The sequence below is a fragment of the Micropterus salmoides genome, unplaced genomic scaffold (assembly GCF_014851395.1).
Source record: "Micropterus salmoides isolate LMB-PRFRI ecotype aquatic unplaced genomic scaffold, ASM1485139v1 Ms_hic_scaffold_7, whole genome shotgun sequence".
Taxonomy (NCBI): domain Eukaryota; kingdom Metazoa; phylum Chordata; class Actinopteri; order Centrarchiformes; family Centrarchidae; genus Micropterus; species Micropterus salmoides.
The window spans coordinates 26,522,126-26,544,963 of record NW_024044459.1 but is presented as its reverse complement, the minus strand read 5'-3'; the positions used below and the strand labels follow the sequence as shown (position 1 = coordinate 26,544,963).

Sequence of the window (22,838 nt, the reverse complement as noted above, 5' to 3'; positions counted from 1 at the left end):
GTGTATTAATATTTAGATTTAGAATATCTTTCTTTCCTCTATCAGTGCGAGTGTCTCTGTCTGTCTGAATGCATGTCTATCTGAAAGTTAATTCAGTAACAGCCTGTCCATCCAATAACTGTTATATACAGGTCAAACAATAGGAGAGGACCTGTTTGGGGTTCCCCGAAAAGTTTACCACATGATGAAGTCAGAGTGAAAGAATTCTTTTTATAAAGATCATCACAGTTCGCTCACTCTGCGGTCAGACTTTTAAAGCTAATACTGCCACCATGATGTCATAACCGCAGGGCCAATACTACAGCTAATGAGTCAGGAACAATTTGGAGTCTCATAATGTCCACATGCACAAATCAGTCTCGGCCTGTAAGTAGGTCTGTCTCTCTCCCTTTGTGGTTAACACACAAACACCCTGACACACTAACACAAAATGGAACCGCCAAACACCACATGTGATATTTATGGCTAAAGTTCATGTCTAAAGTAGTGCTCCATCTCAGAGTATAAGAGTTACCTCAGTAAAACAAAAGAGGTGCTTTGTTCCATCGTCAGGCTAAATCCTCCCTCAGCAATTACCGTTCACCTTCCAAAGACCTCAGCGAGGAACAGAGTAACACTCCTTCTTTTAAAGCAGGCAGTGGAGCATGAAGAGACAGGCGCTCTACAGGCAAAGCCCGATCACTCTTCTTTTTCAGATAGCTATACTTTAAGCTTTAACGAATGGAATGATTCTGCTCCTTTGTTAGTGTCTGCAGCTGGTATTGTGTCCATGTAGAGCGTATGCTGCTGTCAGATTTGGATTTTTGTGAGAAAGAATTGATGTTATGAGACAAATCTATGGTTAACACACAAAACATTCGACTATGATTGAAATAAAGCTAAAAGTAATATGACATGAAAGCAGAGAAATTCTGATGCACAGGGAAATACTGAAATAATTGTCGGGCTTTAGGTCTAACTCTTAACTCAGTCAGTTTCAAAAACACACCATTTCCCCAGATATTATAATTGCCCATTTTAGCCTATTTTAGCCTACATGTATAAAGGGATGATTCTGTGTTTGACACCCAATGATTCACAGTGATTCACATGAAAGATGGGCCTTTCAGTGTGATGTGAGCTTGTTTTAAAATAAAGATTCCTCTCCAATTTGTTGATCTCACTGAGGAAGACCTAATTATGTTTTGAGTCTTTATCTTTTTTTTGTAACATGACTTTAATGTCCCTTTTTTTGCAGACTGCACTTGCTCCTGAGTATCAACATGAATCTGCGTGTATGTGAGATGTCCACATACACGTCAAATATTGTAGTTGTAATGGCGTGTCACTTAAAATTTTAAACTGCAACCTGTTGGTGGCCCTGGACGAACAAGCAGGGGATCACCAAAGTCATTAGCATCCCCCCTCTTGGGACCATGAATGTCTTTGCAAAATGGCATTGTCATTCATCCAGTAGTTGCTGAAATATCTGAGTCTGGACCGAAGTGGTGAATCAACCAACAGACCCTCACTGACATTCATAGAGCCATGACACTAGCATGGCTAAAAATACATGATTATCCCCAGATGCTATAATTTTTCTCTGGCCCATTTTTGCTTAGAGATGTGTGAGAGTGTGATTCAGTGCATTATACAAAATTATTCACCATGACAGTCAATGTGAGATGTTAGAAAAGGTAAAGGTATTCTTTTTCCTCCACTAACATGACACTAACTTCCACACTGAATGGCTACACGTGTCATTGCATGTGTGTTTCTCTACATACACAAAAATGCAGGTGCAAAAAAAAAACAATAAGACAACCACCCTCAAAACTCACATCTTAATCACAGCCTGAAGCACTGCTGAAGTGACTGAGAGTCTGTCAAAGCTGGGTCAAATATTTGCCTTGAGCTGTCCGGCTGTTTCAAAACAAATCTTCCAGCCTATGACAGAGGTCCTTGAAATCAAATCCTGTTGATCTCCCTTCTAAACTCCACCTGATGACTCAGTGAAGAAAGAGATGCCATCACTCAAACCACTGTTATAGTCCTGAATCTTACTGAACTTGTACTAATTTCCTGTTTAAGCGTAACACAACATGATTAGCTTATGAGGCACTAAAACACCATAAAGACAAGTTGTAATAAAAAAATGAAAATGATCCCTTTCTAGGAAATATTTTTTCCACACAATGTATGTTTGGGACCGCTCTCACCTCCTGTCTCTCACCACAAAGCCACTGTTGCTGCACTTGTTTACATCAGGGCCAATGGGAGGCTTCCAGACGCAAAGGGTCTGACAGTCTATCAGTGGAAGAGGGTAGTTAATATGGGCACACAACCTCTGTCCTGACCTTGATGCAGGACTATCCATCATCTAGGCTCAGAGAAGGGATGAGATCAAGATGGAGGACACTTTAACCCAGGTGAGAGCCTCCACGTCGTGGCCGGTATATTGCCTCTGTCCTGACTTTCCTGAGAGGCGAGTGAAGTCAGAATGAGGGCAAGAAAAGGTACAACACTGCTGCTATTGTTATCATAACACAATAATGTAAAATAAATCACCATATTCAAAACACAAAGTGTAATTTTAATCACAAATGTGACAGATTTGCATGCATGTGACTATATTAAAGATATAGTATTTTGTTATCAGGCACACTGACACATGGTCAGCAAAAATACATTAGGCCTAAAATATTAAGGCACTTTAAATGTTACCTTTGCAGTTTTGAATATTTGTGACTTTAGCACCTCCAAGAGGTAGTACAGAAAAAGACATTAGGCAAGACTGCATCAAACACTGATGCACCCCTCCCCCTTCCTCCACTGATCTGGAAACGATGATAAAAAGGCTGAAAGTAACACAGATCAATAACTACCTCATCAGAATAATTTGAAAAAATGCTATAATCAAATAAAATGAAACAAATGTGGGTGTCTTATATCCACTTTCTGCCTCTCTCGTTGTTAAAATTTAATTTCCAACCAGTGAACAGTGTTCTTTATGATAACATGATAATCTGCCCCATGTCCATTAATACACTACACTTAATATAGACTAAAATGTATTGCTCAGGCTAGCTCCTCCTTACTAGCATTACACTGTAATACATAAACCTACATTAATTGATTTTAATCCACAGCACAGCAAGCTCTAAACAAAACATTGACATATTATATCCTGATAATTGGAAATGTGTGACCAAACAGTTGCCTGCCAAAGATCCAGCAGATACAGAGCAACATTAGTATTCGTTTGGATTTCACCTGATGCGTTCCATATTCACTCTCTTTTAGCTCTGTTTTTGATTCCTACCAACTCTACAGGGAATTATCTGGCTTGTTAGCAGCTAAATGCTCCTCTATGTTCACCATCTACTCACTAACTTGACGCATCTTCTGTTGGCATGCTGAGGACCAAACAGGCTTGCTGTTTCTGGAAACTGATGAGAGTAAACCAGAAGAGTGAAGTTGTGGGCTGAAAACCCCCCAGAAAACAATAAGATGAAAGACGTGGAGAAGCTCCATAGACCTGAGCGGAACTGCAGGTTTGGTGATAATTGGCTGGGTGTTCATCATTACCTGTGACCCTTTTACATACAAGTAGTCATTTGAATCATTGTTAATATAAAAATAATCTTCATCAGCTTTAATCTCTCTTTAATATGAATATTTACAAATCTACTGTGAATAAAAGGAAATCCTGGAAGGAGGTACATCTACACTATTGTTGAGCTGACCTTTTAAGTGTAAACACAGGCAATCATAATACATGCTATAGAAAGTACAGATGTTTGTCACTTTATTTTTATCCATAGACTCATACAAAATAAAAATAACACATCACACATTATTACTTTTCCCAGATTCTTTGTGTACGTGTGTGTGTGTGTGTGTGTGTGTGAACATGTAAATATACAATAGTGTATATATATATATATATATATATATATATATATATATATATATATATTCAATAGTGTCTGCTCTTCCATTTAAGCATGTTGTACTCTTTGGAGAAGTCTGGCTTGGGTCATCTCAGTATTGTAGATCAGAGAGTGTGCTTTTGGCTGGCGGCAGACGAAGTGCTATTTCTTTTTCCTCACATGTACACACACACACACACACATGCACTCAGCCAATCCCCACTCTCTCATTTTGTTTTTTGGGTAGCACTCATCTGCAGCCTTATTACCCAGAGTCCTCTGCGGCAGCCAAAACTGCGCTTCGCTGCTGGAGTGTTCTGTTAGTCACATCAGCATCCAGCGCACGCTCAACCCAGCTCAGATCATCAGGACTTTCACCGATGGAAAACCTGCTCAGAATTCAGAAAAAGGCTGTGCATACATCTAATTGTGATGGAGTTTTCCACCTCGGCTCAACTGCTCTTTTTCTCTGCTTAGTCCCAGGATGAAATGCTGTTTCATTTCACCAGTGTAATTAACTGAAGAAATGAAATCTACAATACAAGAAAAGTCTATTTTGCATGTTCAAATCAGGATGGCTGGGTTTTCTGCCCCTTTAGGTATATTTCAATCATCATGACAAATTGTGGCTATTTAGTGATTCTTACAATAGGGTGTTCTGAGTTTATATTTAGGTGTGCGTCATAACTATTAACACCATACCTCATTTTAATTTTAGTGGCATCACTGCATATAACTCAGTCATCAAAATAAAGTGATATTATCTGCATGATTTCTGAACATCTGTTGAGTAGAAATGCCAGAGGCCCTCTCAGTAATAAGCCATTCAACAGCTGCGTAATTGCTGTATGAATCAGAATCATTGTCTGTAAAATGGTCTAACAAACACAGGGTATGCTTTTCTCTCTTATACAGAAGTTTAATTTCTTATGTCTCTGTCTATTAGGTGAAAGCCTGTATGCGAACAGTCTTTATATGTCCAGGAACTTGCGTCTTTTGGCCAAATTAGAAACAAATGTGATTGTATCAGAGCCACATGCACCAATGATATTATTTTTGCCAAAAAATGTCCATCCTTTCCTACTTAGAACTTTCAACACCACTATAGGTGGTCAATAACTCCTTTAAAAAGTGATCAATACGCTGACATTGGATAACCACTGAAAAAAAACATATAGTATCACTGCATCTATAATAAATGGCTTCTTCAATTGCATTTCAAGTTAAATACATATTGGTTGGTGGTTCTCTGCAAATAACTGACAGGATATTTTGCAAACAGGCATTAATTCTTTGAGTCAAATAGCATCAGGACAGAAGAGTAGGCACTGCGGGCCTATATTTTCAGGACCGCTTAACTTTAGATGTCTGTCAAATCAGTGAGACGTAGAATGTTTCTAGACATGCTTATTAGGATCTTTTCATCACTTGCTTTCCTGTTGCATCAGCTGTCGAAAGCAAACATTATTTTCCTTGAATGCTTATGTTTATTTCAGAGCCTAGCCTGGCTGATCTTGAGGCAGCAGTATTTCCATGTTGATTCCTGTTAGATAAACTGAGTAACCAGTTTTGTAAGTTGCCTCTGTTTACACTGCTGATCAAATTATGCCCAGAGGCGAGTTGTTTGTTTAGACCATATTGGAAGTGCCATTGTGCTTATGAAGGCAATTTCTACATTTTTTTTAGCCAGTCGAGTTGGGATTTGTAACTTTTTCCACCGTTAACAAAACCTCTGGTTGGGACACCCTCTTCATCAGCAGAGAGGAGGGGGAGGAGGGAACAGCAAATGTTGTTTGGAGCAGGCAGTTTCAAGACGCCCCTGGACGGGAGGAGATTGGGGCCAAAGAGTTTTATTTCTCTTCTCCTGTGTACTATGTGTGTTGTTCTGTTTACATGTTCGAGCCTGCATGCACACATTTGAAGATGTAATTCCTCCTTGACTGTTTGTACTGCACGAGCATGTGATGTATCTGTGTCTGCATTGTGTATGTGTGTGTATCCATATATACAGTATGTGTCTGGCACTTGCAGGGCTGACAAGACTGTAAAGCAGCTTCTTCCAGCTTTTTCAAGGGAGAGCATTTTCTGCAGGTTCATTTCACCGCAGGACAAGGTGGTATGGTCAGGTGGTGAAAAGATCTCACAGGTGCAGGCAATACTGTAGCTGCATGGGCTGTATGAATACGTAATTTCTATATTTTACCCTGCAGTCAGCTCAAAGAAAGCAGTGGTTTAGGGTTTAATCAGGCTTTACAGTGAAAATACATAGAATAAAATAAAAGGGGACACATGCTGTCATCATGTATAGTATTCACTGCGTACTTAATAAAGCTGTTGTTGAACAGTGATATATCCTTAGTCAATTACTCATCTGAAAACAAAAAAACACTGTGTGACAAGGTGTACTATTGTTCATGCTAAATTATTTACTGAGCCACGAGCTTTTGTAAACTTCAGCGCCAATTAATCTCAAGAACCTCTTTTGTGTGAGAGCTTAATCGTTTGCTAATTAGCGCCCTTGCTAACAGACACTCTCAGTGGAAATATACGATTACATAGCCCATCGACAGGCTCAGTAAACAAAGGCTATTTGCCAAAATGCAAAAGCAGTTGTTGTAAAGCCGAAGAGGGGCAAACCTATCTTTTGTTTGTGTGCGTGCGTGTGCAGCCTACTGTATTTGAGTGTGCGTGTATTTATGTGTGAATGAGTGACAGAGGAAAACAGAGAAAGTGATACTCAGGAGAGAAAGGGAGGAAAACAAAGAAAGAGTGTGCTTGTTGGGGGCATTTTGATTTTGCTGCGTACCTCACACTGATTGCGTGTTAACCAGATTTATGTGAACATGTTGGTTTGTTTGTAAGTGACAAACAAACAGAGCGCTGAGAGTCTATGGTCTAGACAGCCTGGAATAGATGACCTCAGACAGATGGCTCAGTGCAGCAAAACTGAGAGAAAGGACCTGGTGGGTGTACTGAGACAGACAGAGAGAAAAAAGAGAGACCAAGAAAAGGAGAAGGAGGAGAGGAGAGGAGAGGAAAGAGGGCAGCTATGTTATCTAACAGATGTGGGTAGGTTGTTTTATGACCAGTGGTGGAAAAGTAACTAAGAACATTTACTCAAATGTTGTATTCAAGTACAAATTTGAGCTACTTGTACTATACTTGAGTATTTTGATTTTAATGTCTTCTTCTGTTCCACTGCATTTCAGAAGGGAATACTGTGCTTTTTTTCTCCACTACCTTTATTTGACAGCTACAGCCAATGGTTACTTTTCAAATTAAGATTTTAGATTAAGAAAGAAAACAAGAAAGAAAACATATGGTTACCTTTTCAAATACCGTGCAATTTAAAAGATTAAACCAGTGGTTCCCAATCCTTTTTGGTGTGCCCTTGTGCTTAATTACACGTATTTGCATTCGCTCAGGAGCCTGTTGGGGATAGCCTACTGTAACCGAATAAAGAAATCTAGAAATCCTTACTCTGAAATTTGAGCAGTGTTGATAGTACAGTCTGTGTGCCGAGGTAAAATTAGCGAGTAGCTGTAGCCTGTCACTGATTGAGTAGGCTTAAATGCGGGAGTAATAGGTGGCCAGGTAGCCAGGGAAAACATCTTGGCAAGCTAACTTTATATGGGATTACCCATTAGCCACCGCTCCGGTTAGCATGTAGGCTAGCTACGTTTATAAACTACAAGTAGCTATGTTAGCCAGTTAGCCACTTGCAGAGATCAACTTAATTATTAAGTTCATGTTACTTAGAAATGTGTTTTATTGTGGCCAAAAAGCTTCTTCACCTAACTTAAAACATTATATTGGATCAACTTAAATACTTGCATTCATGTTGACAATTATTAAGTTCATGTTACTTAGAAATGTGTTTTATTGTGGCCTAAAAGGTAATTCACCATACTCAAAACATTGCTTTGAATTAATTAAAATAATTAAAAACGTTAACATATTTTTTTTTGTTGATCCAATGTTTTATTTTTTGTTACATGTAATGGAGTATTTTTACATCGTAGCACTTTTACTTTGGTAAAGGAACTGAGTACTTCTTCCACCACTGGATATGACAGTATTTTTACTGATAAACAGAAGTCTTTCCATCTATCTGCTTCAGTCTGATTCCTCGTCCTGCTGTTTCACTAGGTGCTCCAGTCTGTGTCCTTTTAAGGAATCAAGGCTCATGAGATTGGAGAAAGAGGAACATGATTACAGAAAAATAATAAGTATAAACGCACGTGGAGCTGGAGGGAAACAGTGGGGTGGTGGAACCGATTCTGAAGAAAATGTTTGGTGACAAATCTAAAAGAAGAAAGAAGAAGGGAAATTAATAGGATGATGTCTTTTTTGTCTCATCCTCACCTTTCTCTGACTCTCTCTCTCTGTCTGGATCAGATCATTTGCTCCCCTGACTGCAGTTGTGCTTTTCAGTGATGGAGTGTAACATGCTGGGGCTTAGCTTTGATTGTCACCACAGGCCCACAGATTACATGGAGCCACAGTCAATGGGAAAGGAGCTAAGTCCCCTGTGATGGAGTACATCTTCAGCCTTCAGCCAACCTGCCTCCCGGGCTTCCAGCCAGTTGGGAATCCTGCTCAATCCATCAGTCAGTCAGTCAGCCAGTTGGTCAACAAGCCAGCCAAACTGTCGCCAAGTTTATCAGTCAGTTAGACAGGTTTCACGCCATTAACTCTACGTCTGTACTACTTCCCTTCCTTGGGGGAATGAATGGTTGAGGTGATCTACTATGATCAGACTGTGGCCCCCTGTAGTCCATCGCACCATGTTCCCACCTCAGGCTTCCTGAAGGAGACAAGAGAAAAAGGAGAGAATGTAGAAACACCTGATAAAGGAGAAATACTGAAGTATAAAATATACTCTTTTATAATGAGTTTATACTGTATACAATACAGTACATTTTATACAGTATATAAATATATATTTAGCTAAATGGAACAGCTTAATTAATTGGTACTCAACAATTGGTGTCTGCAACAAACTATTAGTGACATTGTTAGTTATTTTTAGGATAAATCAATTAATACTTTATCTATATTTTATATCTCCTATGTGAATATTATAAGGTCTGCATTTTTGCTTGATCTATTTTCTGTCAAACTCAGCCCTTAATCGATCTATTTCTCTGTTATTAAATCGAAATAACCAGACTTTGGGAGCAGGTCTCTTTAAATTTGTCTTTTAAATACAAATTTACAGACAGGGAGCAGAAATGAAGAGAGTGAGTGAACAAGGAGGGGGAAGAATGAAGCAAAAACAATGGAGGAAGGGAATATAATTTAAAAACTCCAAAGTAGAGGTTAACTGTCTATTACCTCTGTGAGTATCAGAGTACCATCTATCTATCTATCTATCTATCTATCTATCTATCTATCTATCTATCTATCTATCTATCTATCTATCTATCTATCATTTCTTCCACTTCGTCTCTCCCTCTTATCACAATCTCTATTATTTTGGAGCTGCCCTTCACTTTCAGTGGTGGCAATAAGCATCATCACTGAATTCATGGACATATGATTATAATGATACTTTACCATATATTACCAGAACATAACAACAAGCATGTGACCCAGTCAGATCGTGTTTGACTTGATTTGACTTATTCACCTAACATGACCTATTAACCTTTACTGTCTCGCTCTTCTCTCTATCTCTGTATCTTCCTCGCTCTTTCTCGCCTCCTTCCTCCGCCGCTTCCTCCTCCTCCTCCTCCTCCAGCATCCTCTGGAACACATGGTTATTGCCTGCTAGTGGTTGTCATGGTGATCGACCCCAAGGGACTCATCCCAAAACCAAAAGTTCTGCTTGTCTGAAATAGAACCTCCGCCTCTCTCCAAGGGGATAGGGGTTCATTTGGCACATAGGGAGGCAGCAGAGGGGGTGGGTGTGGGGGAGGGGTGGGGGAGGGTTCAGTCAAGGAGAGAGATGAGAGAGTGAGTATAGGGGAGAGAGAGAGAGAGAGAGAGAGAGAGAGAGAGAGAGAGAGGCAGTGTGCATCCATTCCAACTGGGTCACATCACGGGAGCATTGCGTAAGCGTAAACACTGCTGCCCCTGTGCTATGCCCTTAGCACACATACACACACACACATGTGACACACTGTGTCTTTCCTGAGCGTACTACTGTCTGGGAATCAGTCTGTAGTGTTTTTCAGATCATGAATGGCACCAAGCCATGGTCTATCTCTTTTCTCTTGTGCTCTCTCTCTCAGTGGATTTGCAATAAGTACATCATGACAGTGGAGTGAACCCTCCTCTCTGTTAGCCGCCAGACTGGACAGCAGCATGACGTAGCACTTCTTCCCTGCTGCAAATCCAAAACCACACACACACACACACACACACACACACACACACACAGTGGTCTGTGAAGAAAACAATGTGTCCTGCAGTCATCATGACCTCTAGTTTTTGCAAAGCAAAACTGTAAATGTACCAAACCTGCATCATTCCCATGACCACCAGCACATCACTACACTGTGGGGCCTTCTGAGGACTTCAGCTGTTGATCAAACTCACATATGCGTGTCAGTTACTCCAACAGGTCATCATTAAACCTTCCACAGTGCATTTATTTGACACTGAAGTATCACTGGATATCCTGGACATGTCCTTGGTGGTGGAGCAGCTGCACAGCACCAGTAGGCCTACTTCAAGCATGTAGATTATGTACAGGAAGGCTTCATATGTGGCCACATCTTCCCAGTTGTTTACAGGGCCTGAGGAGTGCTTGCCTGTTCCCAACATGCTCTAGCCTACTCTGCACATGTTTGGATATCTTAACACCTTTTTTAAATAAACACCAATGCAAATGCATAGTTGATATTTGTGAGGGTTGTTTGCGCAGTGCGCTGTGCATGTGTCGGTAGAGGGTGTGATTGTCTATAAAAGGAACAGCCATAGCCAGTTGTTTAAAATCCTAGTTGGACGGTTTCAAATCCCCCCCCTTTGCACTGAGAGAGGAGAATAGAGGGAGGGAGTGCGGATGTGTGCATGTGTGTGTCAGTCAGTCGGTCTGTCTGCATGTCAGGAGAGGCCTTTCCAATCAGGGAAGAGACACTGACAGACAGACAGACAAGCAGACAGACAGACTTCCGACAGACAGAGCAGCAGGAAGCAGAGGGAAAGACAGAGCGGAGCAAAGAGAGAGAGAGAGGGTAAGGGGGTGTGGCTATTACAGGAGGGGCGTGGTTAAGTATGTCACTCACTGGCGGTTGCCATGGCGAGGGGGCGGTCCCGAACAGCGGGACATCCAATGGGAGACGACGCTGCTTGTGTCACCATGGTGACGGGGCTGTGCCCAGGGAGGTTGTGATGGGTTGACAGGTGCGTGACAATCGGAGCTCTCTGCAAGCATGTACGCCAAAGGCAAGAGTAGCAACGTGCCGTCCGACAGCCAAGCCAGAGAAAAGTAAGTTTTATTTATGGGGGGAGGAAACCGCGGCTGTGAGGGAAGTTCACGAGCGGCCGGGGGCAGTCACACACGGAGCTGCGGCAGGGGAGGGCGCACGGCGCTCCACTCGGCGGCATGGGGCTCTCTGCTAAGCGCTCGATCTGCAAGGCTTGGAAAGTTGACTGCTTCATTTATTTGAAGAAAGATAGACATTTTGTCGGCGGTGTTGTAGGCTACTGTAGACAAAGTAGGTTAAAATTTAACACGCGGTGTCTGCTTCACTGGTTAATTTCAGGTTCAAGATGTTTTTTTTATTCTAAATCTAGCAACATCCTCCTCTTGGCATTTCTGCGCTTGTTGTCTAGTTCATTTCATTCCCAGCTGTCAGTTTATAATTTTGCATTGTGTTTGTGCTTGTTTTTAGCCTACACGTGCATTTCAATTTTCCTATTAAGTAACAACGTAGCCGTTTTGTAAACATGCGGAGAAAAAAATAATAAGACCGTCACGGGTCTGTCGGCTGTGAGAAGCGACAGCAAAGTCCGCGCATTTGACCGCTCACCAGCCGCTGTGTCTTTTTGAGCTACCGCTTTCCAAAGAGACTGTCTTGCCTTGAACGCTCCTTGAGTCTAGTCGCCGCTACAGAAGATGAGCTTTGTGACAGCAGACAGTCATCTTGTCTCCACTCATTTGGCGAGACAGGAACAGCCGATCTATTTCTGTAAAATAGCCTACTTGCCCGTATGGGAGAGGATGTAGGCGCAACAATTTCTGTTTGCATATCAGCAAGCCGAGATACGCGGGGTGGACACGCTTGTCGTGGCTGTGTGGTGGTTTATGCCCGTTGACAGGGTTCACAGACAGAGGACCGAGTTTGACCCAAGTATTAAACTAATTAGGCCTTTTCCTTATCAGAAAAGAGCGTTTACATTATAGAGTTAAGACTTAGTTTTAATAGAATTATCACATCAGCTCAGGTTGTTCCAAATACCTAAACTTGTGAAAATGTGCAGTCTGTAGATACAGTTTGGTACACCAGCCATTTGTCCTACTTTTCAACATTAGGCTATCTGCTGTAGCCTAATGCACAGGGTGTGAAAACTAACACTAAATTGAGATGTTCCAAAAGTAGATACACAGAGAATAACAGATGCTAGAGTGCTTTAAGGTGATGCCCCTGTTCAGTTGCATTCAACCAGGCATGGCTGCTCAGTACTTTTTGGTTGCTGAGGGTCAGATGGTCTCTGTGGTTTGGACCTCCACAGTAAAGCTATTCAGAGAGAGAGAAAGTTATAGTATGACAGAGAGCCCTTGCATTTTACTTGTATTCATCATTTGTTGCCAGCTATGAGAGTCCATTGAGGTTAATTGTCCTGGTAGTATGTCCATAAAAGACTAGATTAATCGTCTCACCTCTGCTCCCAGCTGCTGCTTCTCATTTATTGTGTCTTTTGGATCCAGTTCACCCATGTTTGTCCACAGCGTGATTGAGTGTTCAGCTGCATCCCTTGAGCCCAATTCTTTATCCCCAATCGATTTGAAAAGGATAGGACTGAATAGTGTCGCTGCCTCATTGCATGCACTGACAGAGGCAGAGAGGGAAACGCACGTAAGCATGTATATGTGACGAGCTTTTCTGTTGATAAAACACAGTAGATACTTAGTGTAATTGTCATTTAGTCACCTGATAGTTTTGCAGAGCAGATCAGTTCACCTATGATGATGAGACTTCAGTTCACATTTTCAGACATGCAGGCCGATAAGTTGATCACCTTCTGTCTTCGAAGGAAACATCTACCTAAACTTTGATCATAGATGTGACAGACATGATCTTTCATAAGGAAAGACCCGCACTTTTGGAGCTGGAGTTTCACATTCATGGACGCCTGACTTTGTGTGATTGAAACAGGGCTGCAACTAACAATCATTTTCCTTGTCGATTAATCTGTCAGTTATTTTCTCAATTCGTTGTTTGGTCTATGAAATGTCAGAAAATGGTGAAAAAAATTCGATCAGTGTTGCTGAGGAAAGAAACCAGAAACGATTCACAATTAAGAAGCCAAAATCAGAGAAGTTTTACTTTTTTTTTCTTAGAATATTACTCAAAATTACTCAAACTGATAAATTGATTATCCAAATAGTTGTCAATTAGCTTAAAAACTCATCAATTAATCGTTGCAGCCCTAGAATGAAAGAAAGATTGAACGTTTTGACCATCTACAGTGGCATCTTCTGATTATATTGGAGATTAGTCTTCCTTCTTGTTAAAATTAACAGCTACTTACCATTTCTGTTCTATAAGGGATTTTGTCAAAGATGGTCATATACGAGTATATACTGTCCTTGTGTGCTGATCTAGACTGAGGTGCCTCTGAAATCAAAACAGGCGAGATCTTTCCTGCAGACACTAAACTTCCTACTGTATTTGGACTTCCATGCTGTTGTAGATACCTGTGTTTACATTTTGAGGCAGGCGCGATGTTCCATTAATAGGACGTTAATGCCAAGACCACGACAAAATAAAGGACAGGGTAACACGAAAACACCAGATGAAAACGCAGTGAAAGGGAAACATCAGGCACGGCAGAGTTTCATTTGTCTCTTAACAAGCAGCCTTGTTTATCAGTGGTATGTATCAGAGAAGCAGAGCAGGCCCAGCGCTGCCGAGTCTTCAGTTGTTTCTCATTTCTGCAGCGCAGCAGGGGATAAGAGAGTGGGAGAGACAGAGGGCAACAACAGATTGAGGGAAAGAAGGAGGAGGGAGAGAGCAGGACTGAGGGAATTTGCTGGATCATTAGTTTACAGTGTTGTAGTATTGACCTCAGAATGGACCCCCGCAGACACAGGGCTCTGGCATCTCGCCCATGTAGATGTAGAGGTGTTCTAAATGCAACTGACCTCTATGCAGCCCTGTTCAGTGGTGCGTGCGTGTGTGTGTGCGATAAATATCTGATTTGTGTGGTGTGTCCTTGCTATAGATGTATTTTTGGGAATATACTTTATGGCCACACAAGGCTAAAATATCAGAGATCTCCAAATATTTATCTAGTAGTTTTGCGGTTTGCATACTTGGAGATAAAAAGTAATATAAGCGTTATATAAAATCTGTCTGTGGGAGAATCACAAAAATGTTGCACTTTTTTCTACATTAAATGGGCCGACTGTATAAAGGTGCAGATTTACTAAATCCGCCTGAGGTTACCAGACAAAATAACGGAAGCTTCATTATTTCTCTCTTAAGAAATTGTGTGGACACTTTACAGTCTCTGTGTCCACATTCAAATTCAAATTAGCTTTATTGGCAATTAATGTATAACAACAATATTGCCAAAGCATCATACAAACTACCTAAGAACAATCAACCCCATACATTTCATTACTACCTATTGCTTTGCATGACATTTAAGGTATTCTGCATGAGGAGTCATTGTAACATACGACAGCTCAAATGTCTATAAACACAATAATTCATCCGCACGATTGTTATAAAAACATACTTATGCCTCAATGAAAATTCTGTCCATAATTTATTAAAGTCATTATAGTTAAGCTGTACCTGATATTTCTCCAGACTGCATGTACTTTTCTGCAATTGTAAGCACACAGTTCATGAAGTACACAATAGATGTGGCTAAAGCTGTTATCATTTGTTCATATTTAATCTGTCCCCTTTACAGAGAAGGATATGCAGATAAAGAAAAACAGATGAGGAAAAGGATGTCTTAAGGATCAGTGTACCCAAAACATAAAAATACATAAATAAACAAAACACATATTGTCTTACTTACCGCTAACTGTATCACGCCACACAGATAGTTCAGGTTAGAGGTGCCACGGTAGTAGGATATCTGCTTCTGAAAATAGTGCAGCAGCGCGCCAGTTCAATAAAGGTGGATGTAATTTTGTTTGTGTAGTTCAAAGCTCTAAAAGCTGACATTTGAAAAACTCAGAAACATGTCTGTGCAGAAACAGTGTCCCTGACCTAGGACCTTTTTATCAGTAGAAAGTAGTTCCAGTCACAAACTTTTGGCAGCAAGGTCTAGGGATTACGCTGAGTAACAAGGACATCTGCAAAGAAAGCCCAGACTATCTGTAAACAATATGTATTTTATGATTTATTTGAACTGATCCTTGACAGGTTTAAGAGAATATAGTGCAAATCACACAACTGTGGCTTTAAGGAGGGAGGAGGAAAATAATATAATATAAATATTATATTAATATTTTATAGCACCATACTGTGTGTTTGTAAATAAAAACCTGATGCAGACATTGTTTAATATGTATTCCTTAAACTTATGCTCCACGTGTGTGTGTGTGTGTGTGTGTGTGTGTTTGTGTGTGTGCAGGGATGAAAGGCGATAGAAAGCCGTCTCTACACCTATCTGCCTGTAGTGAACATTCTCTCTCGGTCTCAGACAGCAACACTGCTCTATTTTTTCTCTCGCTCTCTCTGGCTGTACCTATGTTACGGTCTGCACTTGATTTTGATTCAGAGTGACAGTACACGACCACTGGCTGTGTACTGCAGTTGTTCGACGAGTGTAGGTTTCAGTCACTAGCAGTTAGAGGACACATTCCACATAGTTCTGGGATTGTGGTCCTGAGTGAGTTGCATTGCAGCACATAGTACACATTCCTTTTTCCCCCTGTTCTGTGTGTGTGTAATGAATCATGGAACAAACACTGATTAACAGACATGCTTCTCGCTTCTCTCCGTTTCTCTTGGTTTCAGAGACATACAGCACTTTTCTGGTTTTAGTGGATTTTTTCCTAGAAAGTACAATGTGCATTTTATTTGTTTTGTTTTTTACTCATCAGATTAATAAGCTCCAACTGTGAACTCACAGTCCAATGATCATAAGTGCCATGTTGTTCAGTCTGTAGTTCAGCTGCCAAGTATAAATGTGGTGCAGACTTAAGCATTTCTGGAGCTGTAAGGATCATCATTCTGCACACATACACACACACACACACACACACACACACACACACACACAGCTACTTCTGAACCGAGACACCTCAGAATCCTGCCAGGAGGCTGCCAATGCAGCATTGCGCAGACTGAGGCAAAGCAGTGCATGCTGGGAGTGTTTATCCGACAGAAGCAATTCAGACTGCCACTCTGGCTCTAACAGTGAGTCGCATTACAGGAGAACTACAATAAAAATAGAGCAGCATCTCACACACACACACACACACACATACACTGTACACTCACAATGCCTTGCATCGACTGTGCAGGGATTCTGATTGTGTCCATGCCAGCTGCCACCTGATGAATGTAATTGATGAGTTTTTAGTGTGTTTGCTATATCTCAGTGTCCTTGAGAGAAACGACAGAGGCACGCTTGTTGGAGGAAAGAGAGAGGAAGATCATTTGTTAGAGCATGAACAAAAGAATATAGCCGGAGGACAAGCACATGTTGCTCGTCAACCTGGTGTGCGAGCGGCAGAGTATGGAAAATGAGCATAAAACATGAATGGTGGAAAACAAATTGAATGTTCGACATAAGTTCACCAGTTGAGAGGTTAAAAAAAGAAGAAGAAAAGAACAAGCATTGAATAAAAGAAAGGTCAAAAGGGAAAGGGAGAGTTTTTGTGTCCAGGTCAGACGAGGTCAAGTGATATCCTGCAGGACCTCGCGGTCTAATGCTCCATAATGGCTGTGTGTCGGACCTCTGCACTCTACACGCATCTCACTCTGTCTGTGGATCACTTACACTGGTAAGTGGTCACACCTGGTTCTGTTGGCTTAAGTCCAGTTACGGAATAAAAAGCCCCAGTGAGAAACCACTCACCCCGTACATAAGAGCCACACGGTGGGCCTCGACTTTAGCTAAACTTTGCTCCTCCCTGTTTAAGTCAACAGAGAACATATAAAATGTGTTTGATAACGTGTGTGTTTCTGTATCCTCTCTTTGCTACTTTGGGTCAGCAGAGAGTGCACTGAGTGTGTAAGGCTGTAAGCCCATCTGAGCTGTCTGCTTACAGTACTTTCCCCATATGTTTCATCCCTCAAAATCAACCTCCATCTGTCTGTCACGCCGCCTGTGTGAATGTGAACGACACCATACAGTGATCATTACACAGCTAATAGCCTCTCCAGCTCTCATGGGATGCTTGTGAACAACTGTGAGAACACAGAGAACTGTCACCGCTCTCTATGTTGTCTTTCACCAACACTGTCGGTCAGAGAAAGATATCGACTTAAAAATGTAGCCAATGTATTTAATCCTCACAGCGTTTCAGATTAGCATCAATCTGGGATTACAAGAAAACCAGAGACGAAATGGAGCTTTGATATGTTTTCCTTTTTTTCCTGGGTATACAGAGCTGTCTTCAAACGAAAGTGATGATGACAGTTTGACAAGGCCCTGATAGAAACCACTTTTTAACCTGCTGAACACATACAGGCTGTTAAAAGTCCTCTTTTATCTGCTGGCATCCCTCCTAGTCTCTCTCTTATCCCTGCTGCCAGAGATGTAACTTGCCACAGAACTGCTATCAAAGCAGCGGCCTCTTATTGAGCTGTGTCAGGTGGGGGCAGCCTCTGATCGACGCAGAGAAAAAAAGGGGGCGGCATGTCAATCAACAGAGAGGACCCTGTAAAAGGCGCCCTCACAGGACGCCTTGGGGTCCTTGGGAAGGATCAACGTGACAAAAGGACTCCGTCGGCATCAGATATCATGTAGCAAAGAAGGGAAAGAGGGCACAGCATCCTGAAAGTCTTTTATCACTCTACTCGGAAGACGGAGGGTACGGATGAGTGAGTTTATCACCCGGTGCCGGTCCCTTAGGACCCCATGGGTGTCCCTGAATGCCTCTGTTTTAATTAGAAACACCATCACATCATATCTTTCCTTTTGCCTTTTCTCCTCTTCTCTTCAAGGAACCCAGTCCTCCTCTCTGCAGTAGTTTCAGTGTATCAAGTTTATCTTTGGGGTGAGATACACATATTTGGAGAGTGGAGGATTCAGATCAGTGCACTGTGGATGAGTGTGAGACATGAAGCAGAGAGCGGGGACATTTCATAGGATGCTCTGTTGCCTATGACTGGGAGCTACAATCCATGCTGTCAGTCTTTGTTCATGTTGTTAGTGGTAGCACTTGTGGTTTTGTCAGGAAGTTTTTTTGTTGCCCCTGGTGACACCAAATATGCACAGCTTTGCTCCAAGCCACAGCACAGTAGGGACGCTCCCTCAAAGCGCTTCCTGTAACCTGAGAGTTCCAGCCAAAAGTAAATGCTGATGGAGGAAACAACACTCACTCTCTATAGGCTCAGTTGAGAAAAGCCCAACGCCTGCTCACTGCTTGTATTTTTCTGATTTGCAGTCCAACTTTTCTGTTTAAACATTAATTATTTTAGCATCTTCATTTATTTGCTCCACCTGTCTAGTAATGTATAAGAGTCATTTCCCCCCTGTTTTTATCAACACAAGTCAACTGTGTCACACTCATTTTACTGCATGACAACCGCTCTTGTACTCACCGGTGTGGTTTATATTGCATTTCTATTGTGAGTGCCACAGTGTAAGTGCAGATGCTGCTGTGCCTCCCCTGCCTGCTGAGAATAGTGGAGGTTGGTTGGAGGCCGCTCTGCTGATATTCCTCCATCATTGATATGCAAGCTGCATCGCACAGGCGCTAGCGCAAGGTTAAGCATGCGTGACGGCCAGGCTTAGGAACTGCTTCAGAGACTCTCTCTCTCTCTCTCTCTCTCGCTCTCTCTCTCTCTCTCTCTCTCTCTCCCCTCCACACCCACAAACACACATTCTCTCACTGTGTCGTCTGTCTGCATAGCCCTTCTTCTATGTCTTGGCCTCAATTGTCCCTTGTCTGTTTTGTGAAGTTAAGCCACAGAGTTCTTCACTTTAATTCTCCATAAATGATCCGTCCTTAACATGACCACATACTGTCTGTCCACTGATCCCTATAAAGTCCACCGTGGCATTTTCTCCCCTCCCAATGCAAGGCAGTATATCCTCTCGCTTAGGATTTAAATCTCTGACGTTGAGTTCTTGCCTTTTTAAGGTCCATTAAATGCCATTTCTCTACCATGGAGAAGCAGGAAGGATAAATGAGTGATGGAAGGAACAGAGCAGGGCATCAGTGGGACTGTTCATCAGGATAGCTCCAGTGTTGGAATTTTAACTAACTGGGAATAACTCCAACTAGTACATTTTTTTGTCTTTTCTAAGTGTGTTTTTTTTCTTGTTATTAAATGATATTATTCCGTTACAGACATCTTGGAGCATACATTTTACTGCTAATTTGTACAACCTCATGTTGCAGCAAGATGTATTTCTCTGAATGGTTAGTCATTTATTTATACTTCCTCTGGAGCCTGTGCTCAGGCCTTAATAGCTTCACATTCTTCCCTAAATTGCTCTAGATTGCCTTTATCAGTATCAGTTTTTTTTAATCTCATCTCGAAGCTTTGTTGTTCAAAAGAATAGAATTACATCCCATAGAAAGGAATTCTAATCCCATAAGATTAGAGCAGTGCTGTCCTCCCAGTTGTCTCCTTCTCCCTTTGGGATTGTCAGAGTAGCTTTTGATTGTGGAATGTCGCATTGTGTGAGCTGAACAATGTCACTGGACAGTCTGCGGAGCTGGCGGGGGACAAGGGTAACATTCCAGGTCCTACATACTACTGTACGACAGGGAGGCTCAAAGGATAGAGGTTAGGTTGGTTCATGTTCTTATATCTCAGTGGGGACTGAATGTACACTAACCCATGGTGAGTCTTCGTGGGGACCAAAATTGAGGTCCCAACAGGTAGAGACTTCTTTTTGAGGGTTAAGACATGGATTTAGGGTTCAGGTTAAAATTAGGTTGATGTTAAGGGGCTAGGGAATGCATTCTGTTAATGAAATATCCCCACTGGGAAACGTGTATTTGTATGACCCTCAGACTTTATCGGAATAATAGTCATAAGCGGATGCAAGTTTTGGATGTTTGTCTGACGTCACCCCAGTTGCCAGATCGTCTATGAAACACAATCTACCCATCTGAAAATATCATGTATGTAGCCACAAAGTGTATTTTTAAGACTTCGTTTACAGGGTTTTCATTTTAATATGAGTCAGCTTGAAACATTAAAGAGTCAGGCAAAGACATTTTCTCATGAAGCAAACATTAGCTAAATTAGCTAACTAGCTACATTTGATCAAAGCTGCTAGAGACTGTTGCCTTAGTGGCTATCAGCTAAACGAGAATCCTGTTTCTGTCTGAAATCAAGGACCACTTGTTTCAACAAATAATAAGAAATGTCAATGGTAAATCTGCCACCGTTATTATTGTGAATTCTATGTTGTATGTACTCTGCTAGAATGGGAAGCTTAGCAGGAGTAGCAACAGCAACTAGCCTAAATGGGGACCGGATTTAGCGAACAGTCTCATTTATTATACCTAGCTAAAGCTTAATACCACGGCCCTGCAGTGAATCCTTCATGAAGGTAAAGTGTTCACTTTCTGTTGTTTCAGAGAGGTGTTGATTCAACTTATGGCCATTTTTAGGTCTGTTTTACATCTATTTGTCCTTTTCTATATATATGAATGAAATTATCAGTCAGTTAATCAGTAAATTGACAATTCATTAGCAACTATTATAATAATCCACTAATTGATTAGCCTAAGTTATTTTTTGCTCAAAAACTTTTGCAGGTTCAATTCTGTCAAATGTGAAGGTTTGCTGCCTTTTTCTACGTCATAGTAAATTGAATATCTTTGTGTTTTGGACTGTTTGGACAAAACACGCATTTTGAGGCCATGTGGGCTTTTGGAAAAGTGAGTGGTATTTGTGCATATTTTCTGATATTTTATAGTCAAACCAATTACTTAATTACAGCTCTAGTTCTGTTCTATTGTTTTGTTGTCTTCCAACATCCTACATACCAAAATTTTGGCCATTTTGTATACAGAGCTCACAATCCATTAAACGCCCCTCCTCCTGTGAAACTCTGAAAATAGACTTTAAAAGAATACAGTAATTAACCTCGTATGATCACTAAGTGTTGTCATCAAACTCTAAGTTCTCTCTGTAAACAGCGCTTTAATATGCTGGGCTTTATGGCTGTGTTGCATTCAAGATTTACAGTAATAGCTTGTAGAGAGAGTTGAACAAGGAAAACGCTCCTAAATATCATTGGTGTTCTTTCAGCTGTGAAATTAAACAAACTCCCCACGAGAGGTGACTCAATCTAAAGAAATCAAAGCCAATGAAATGGAACTCAAATTAAGAAAGTGATGGATTTTCCTCCGCTTTTATTTGATTTATCTACTATACATATTTGCAAACAAATTTTGGTTGTAGAGAAATCTTACTGGCTGAAACCTATGTGTAAACAACAAATTGTTATATAAAGGACACAACTGGATTTCTGCTCAATTAGTCTGTTGGTAAACAGTGGGCTACCCATCACGCTCTTTCACCATCTCTCTCTGTTCCTCCGTCTCTCTGATAAGCTGGCATTTCCTGCTATCTCAGCCCTAGGCATTGTTGTCTGCTCTGTGAGACAGTAGAGTCTCTGCACTGCTGACAGAACAAGAGTTGTTTCATTTTGTCTGATTGTGCCCGTATCGGGCTTCCTTTTTATTGTATTGTCTGTTCAAGTCTTAATTGCAGCTGCACTAATTAGCTGTGTTCGAAATGCGAGTGGGGGAGTGTATCCTGCCAAAGCTGCCACCAGTCAGTCTCTGTAGTCTTGTACACACCACCCACTGAACTCATAGCCAGCATTTTCACTGATACAGAAACACAAAGCAAAATTATGAATTTATCAATATTCTTATGCCATCATCAAGGCATATACTTTAACCTTATTTTTTCTGTTGCCATTCCAGTGACATGAAGCAGGAGCAGAACAGAAAAAAATTGTAGGATATCCAGTTTTTGTTTGTCTTACGAGGTACGAGGTTGTTCATTTGTAATTATACAGCACAATGCTGATAGACTGTCTTATGTGATAATAAACTGAATATATTTAAGTTTTGGTGTGTTGGTCTGACAAAACAGGTAAAATGATCACACCTTACCTTGTGATCAGCATTTTCACTATTTGATTATAAACCAGAAAACAATAATTGTCTTGTTAATCAATAATGAAAATATTTCTTAGTGGCAGCCCTAAAATTGCAGAATGACATGTTGTAAAGGCATACCAATACCTGCTTACAGATCCCACTTTTTTTCTCAAAGTACTAATTTCAGTATCTAAACTCAGTGTCGCATTACAAGCAGTTTTTGTCAAGACATTCATACACCAACAAGAACAACAAGGCTCTATGCAGAATGTTCACAGGTAAATTTCTCTGAATCATAGTATCAGCTCAGTCCTCAGCTAAAGTAAACACTCCCTGGTCGATATTGTGCTTTACATTCTAATTTTCATTTCAAGTTACGTAACAATTTTTTATTTAAACTGCCCCTACGAACATTTCAACAGTTACTTTAAATTAGAGAATATGCTTTACACATGATTTAGCTTATCTTTACTCTCTGTTCT

The 22,838-nt window shown here is 41.0% G+C and overlaps 1 protein-coding gene across 1 annotated transcript in view; it reads left to right on the top strand.

The window, feature by feature from the left end:
• Positions 1-11,210: 11,210 nt before the first annotated feature.
• LOC119891827 (single-stranded DNA-binding protein 2) overlaps positions 11,211-22,838 on the top strand; it is a 68,370-nt gene continuing 56,742 nt past the window's right edge. The window contains exon 1 of the mRNA XM_038703729.1: positions 11,211-11,346. Coding sequence (XP_038559657.1) covers positions 11,291-11,346 — 56 coding nt within the window. The 5' untranslated portion in view covers positions 11,211-11,290. The remainder of the gene's footprint in view (positions 11,347-22,838) is intronic.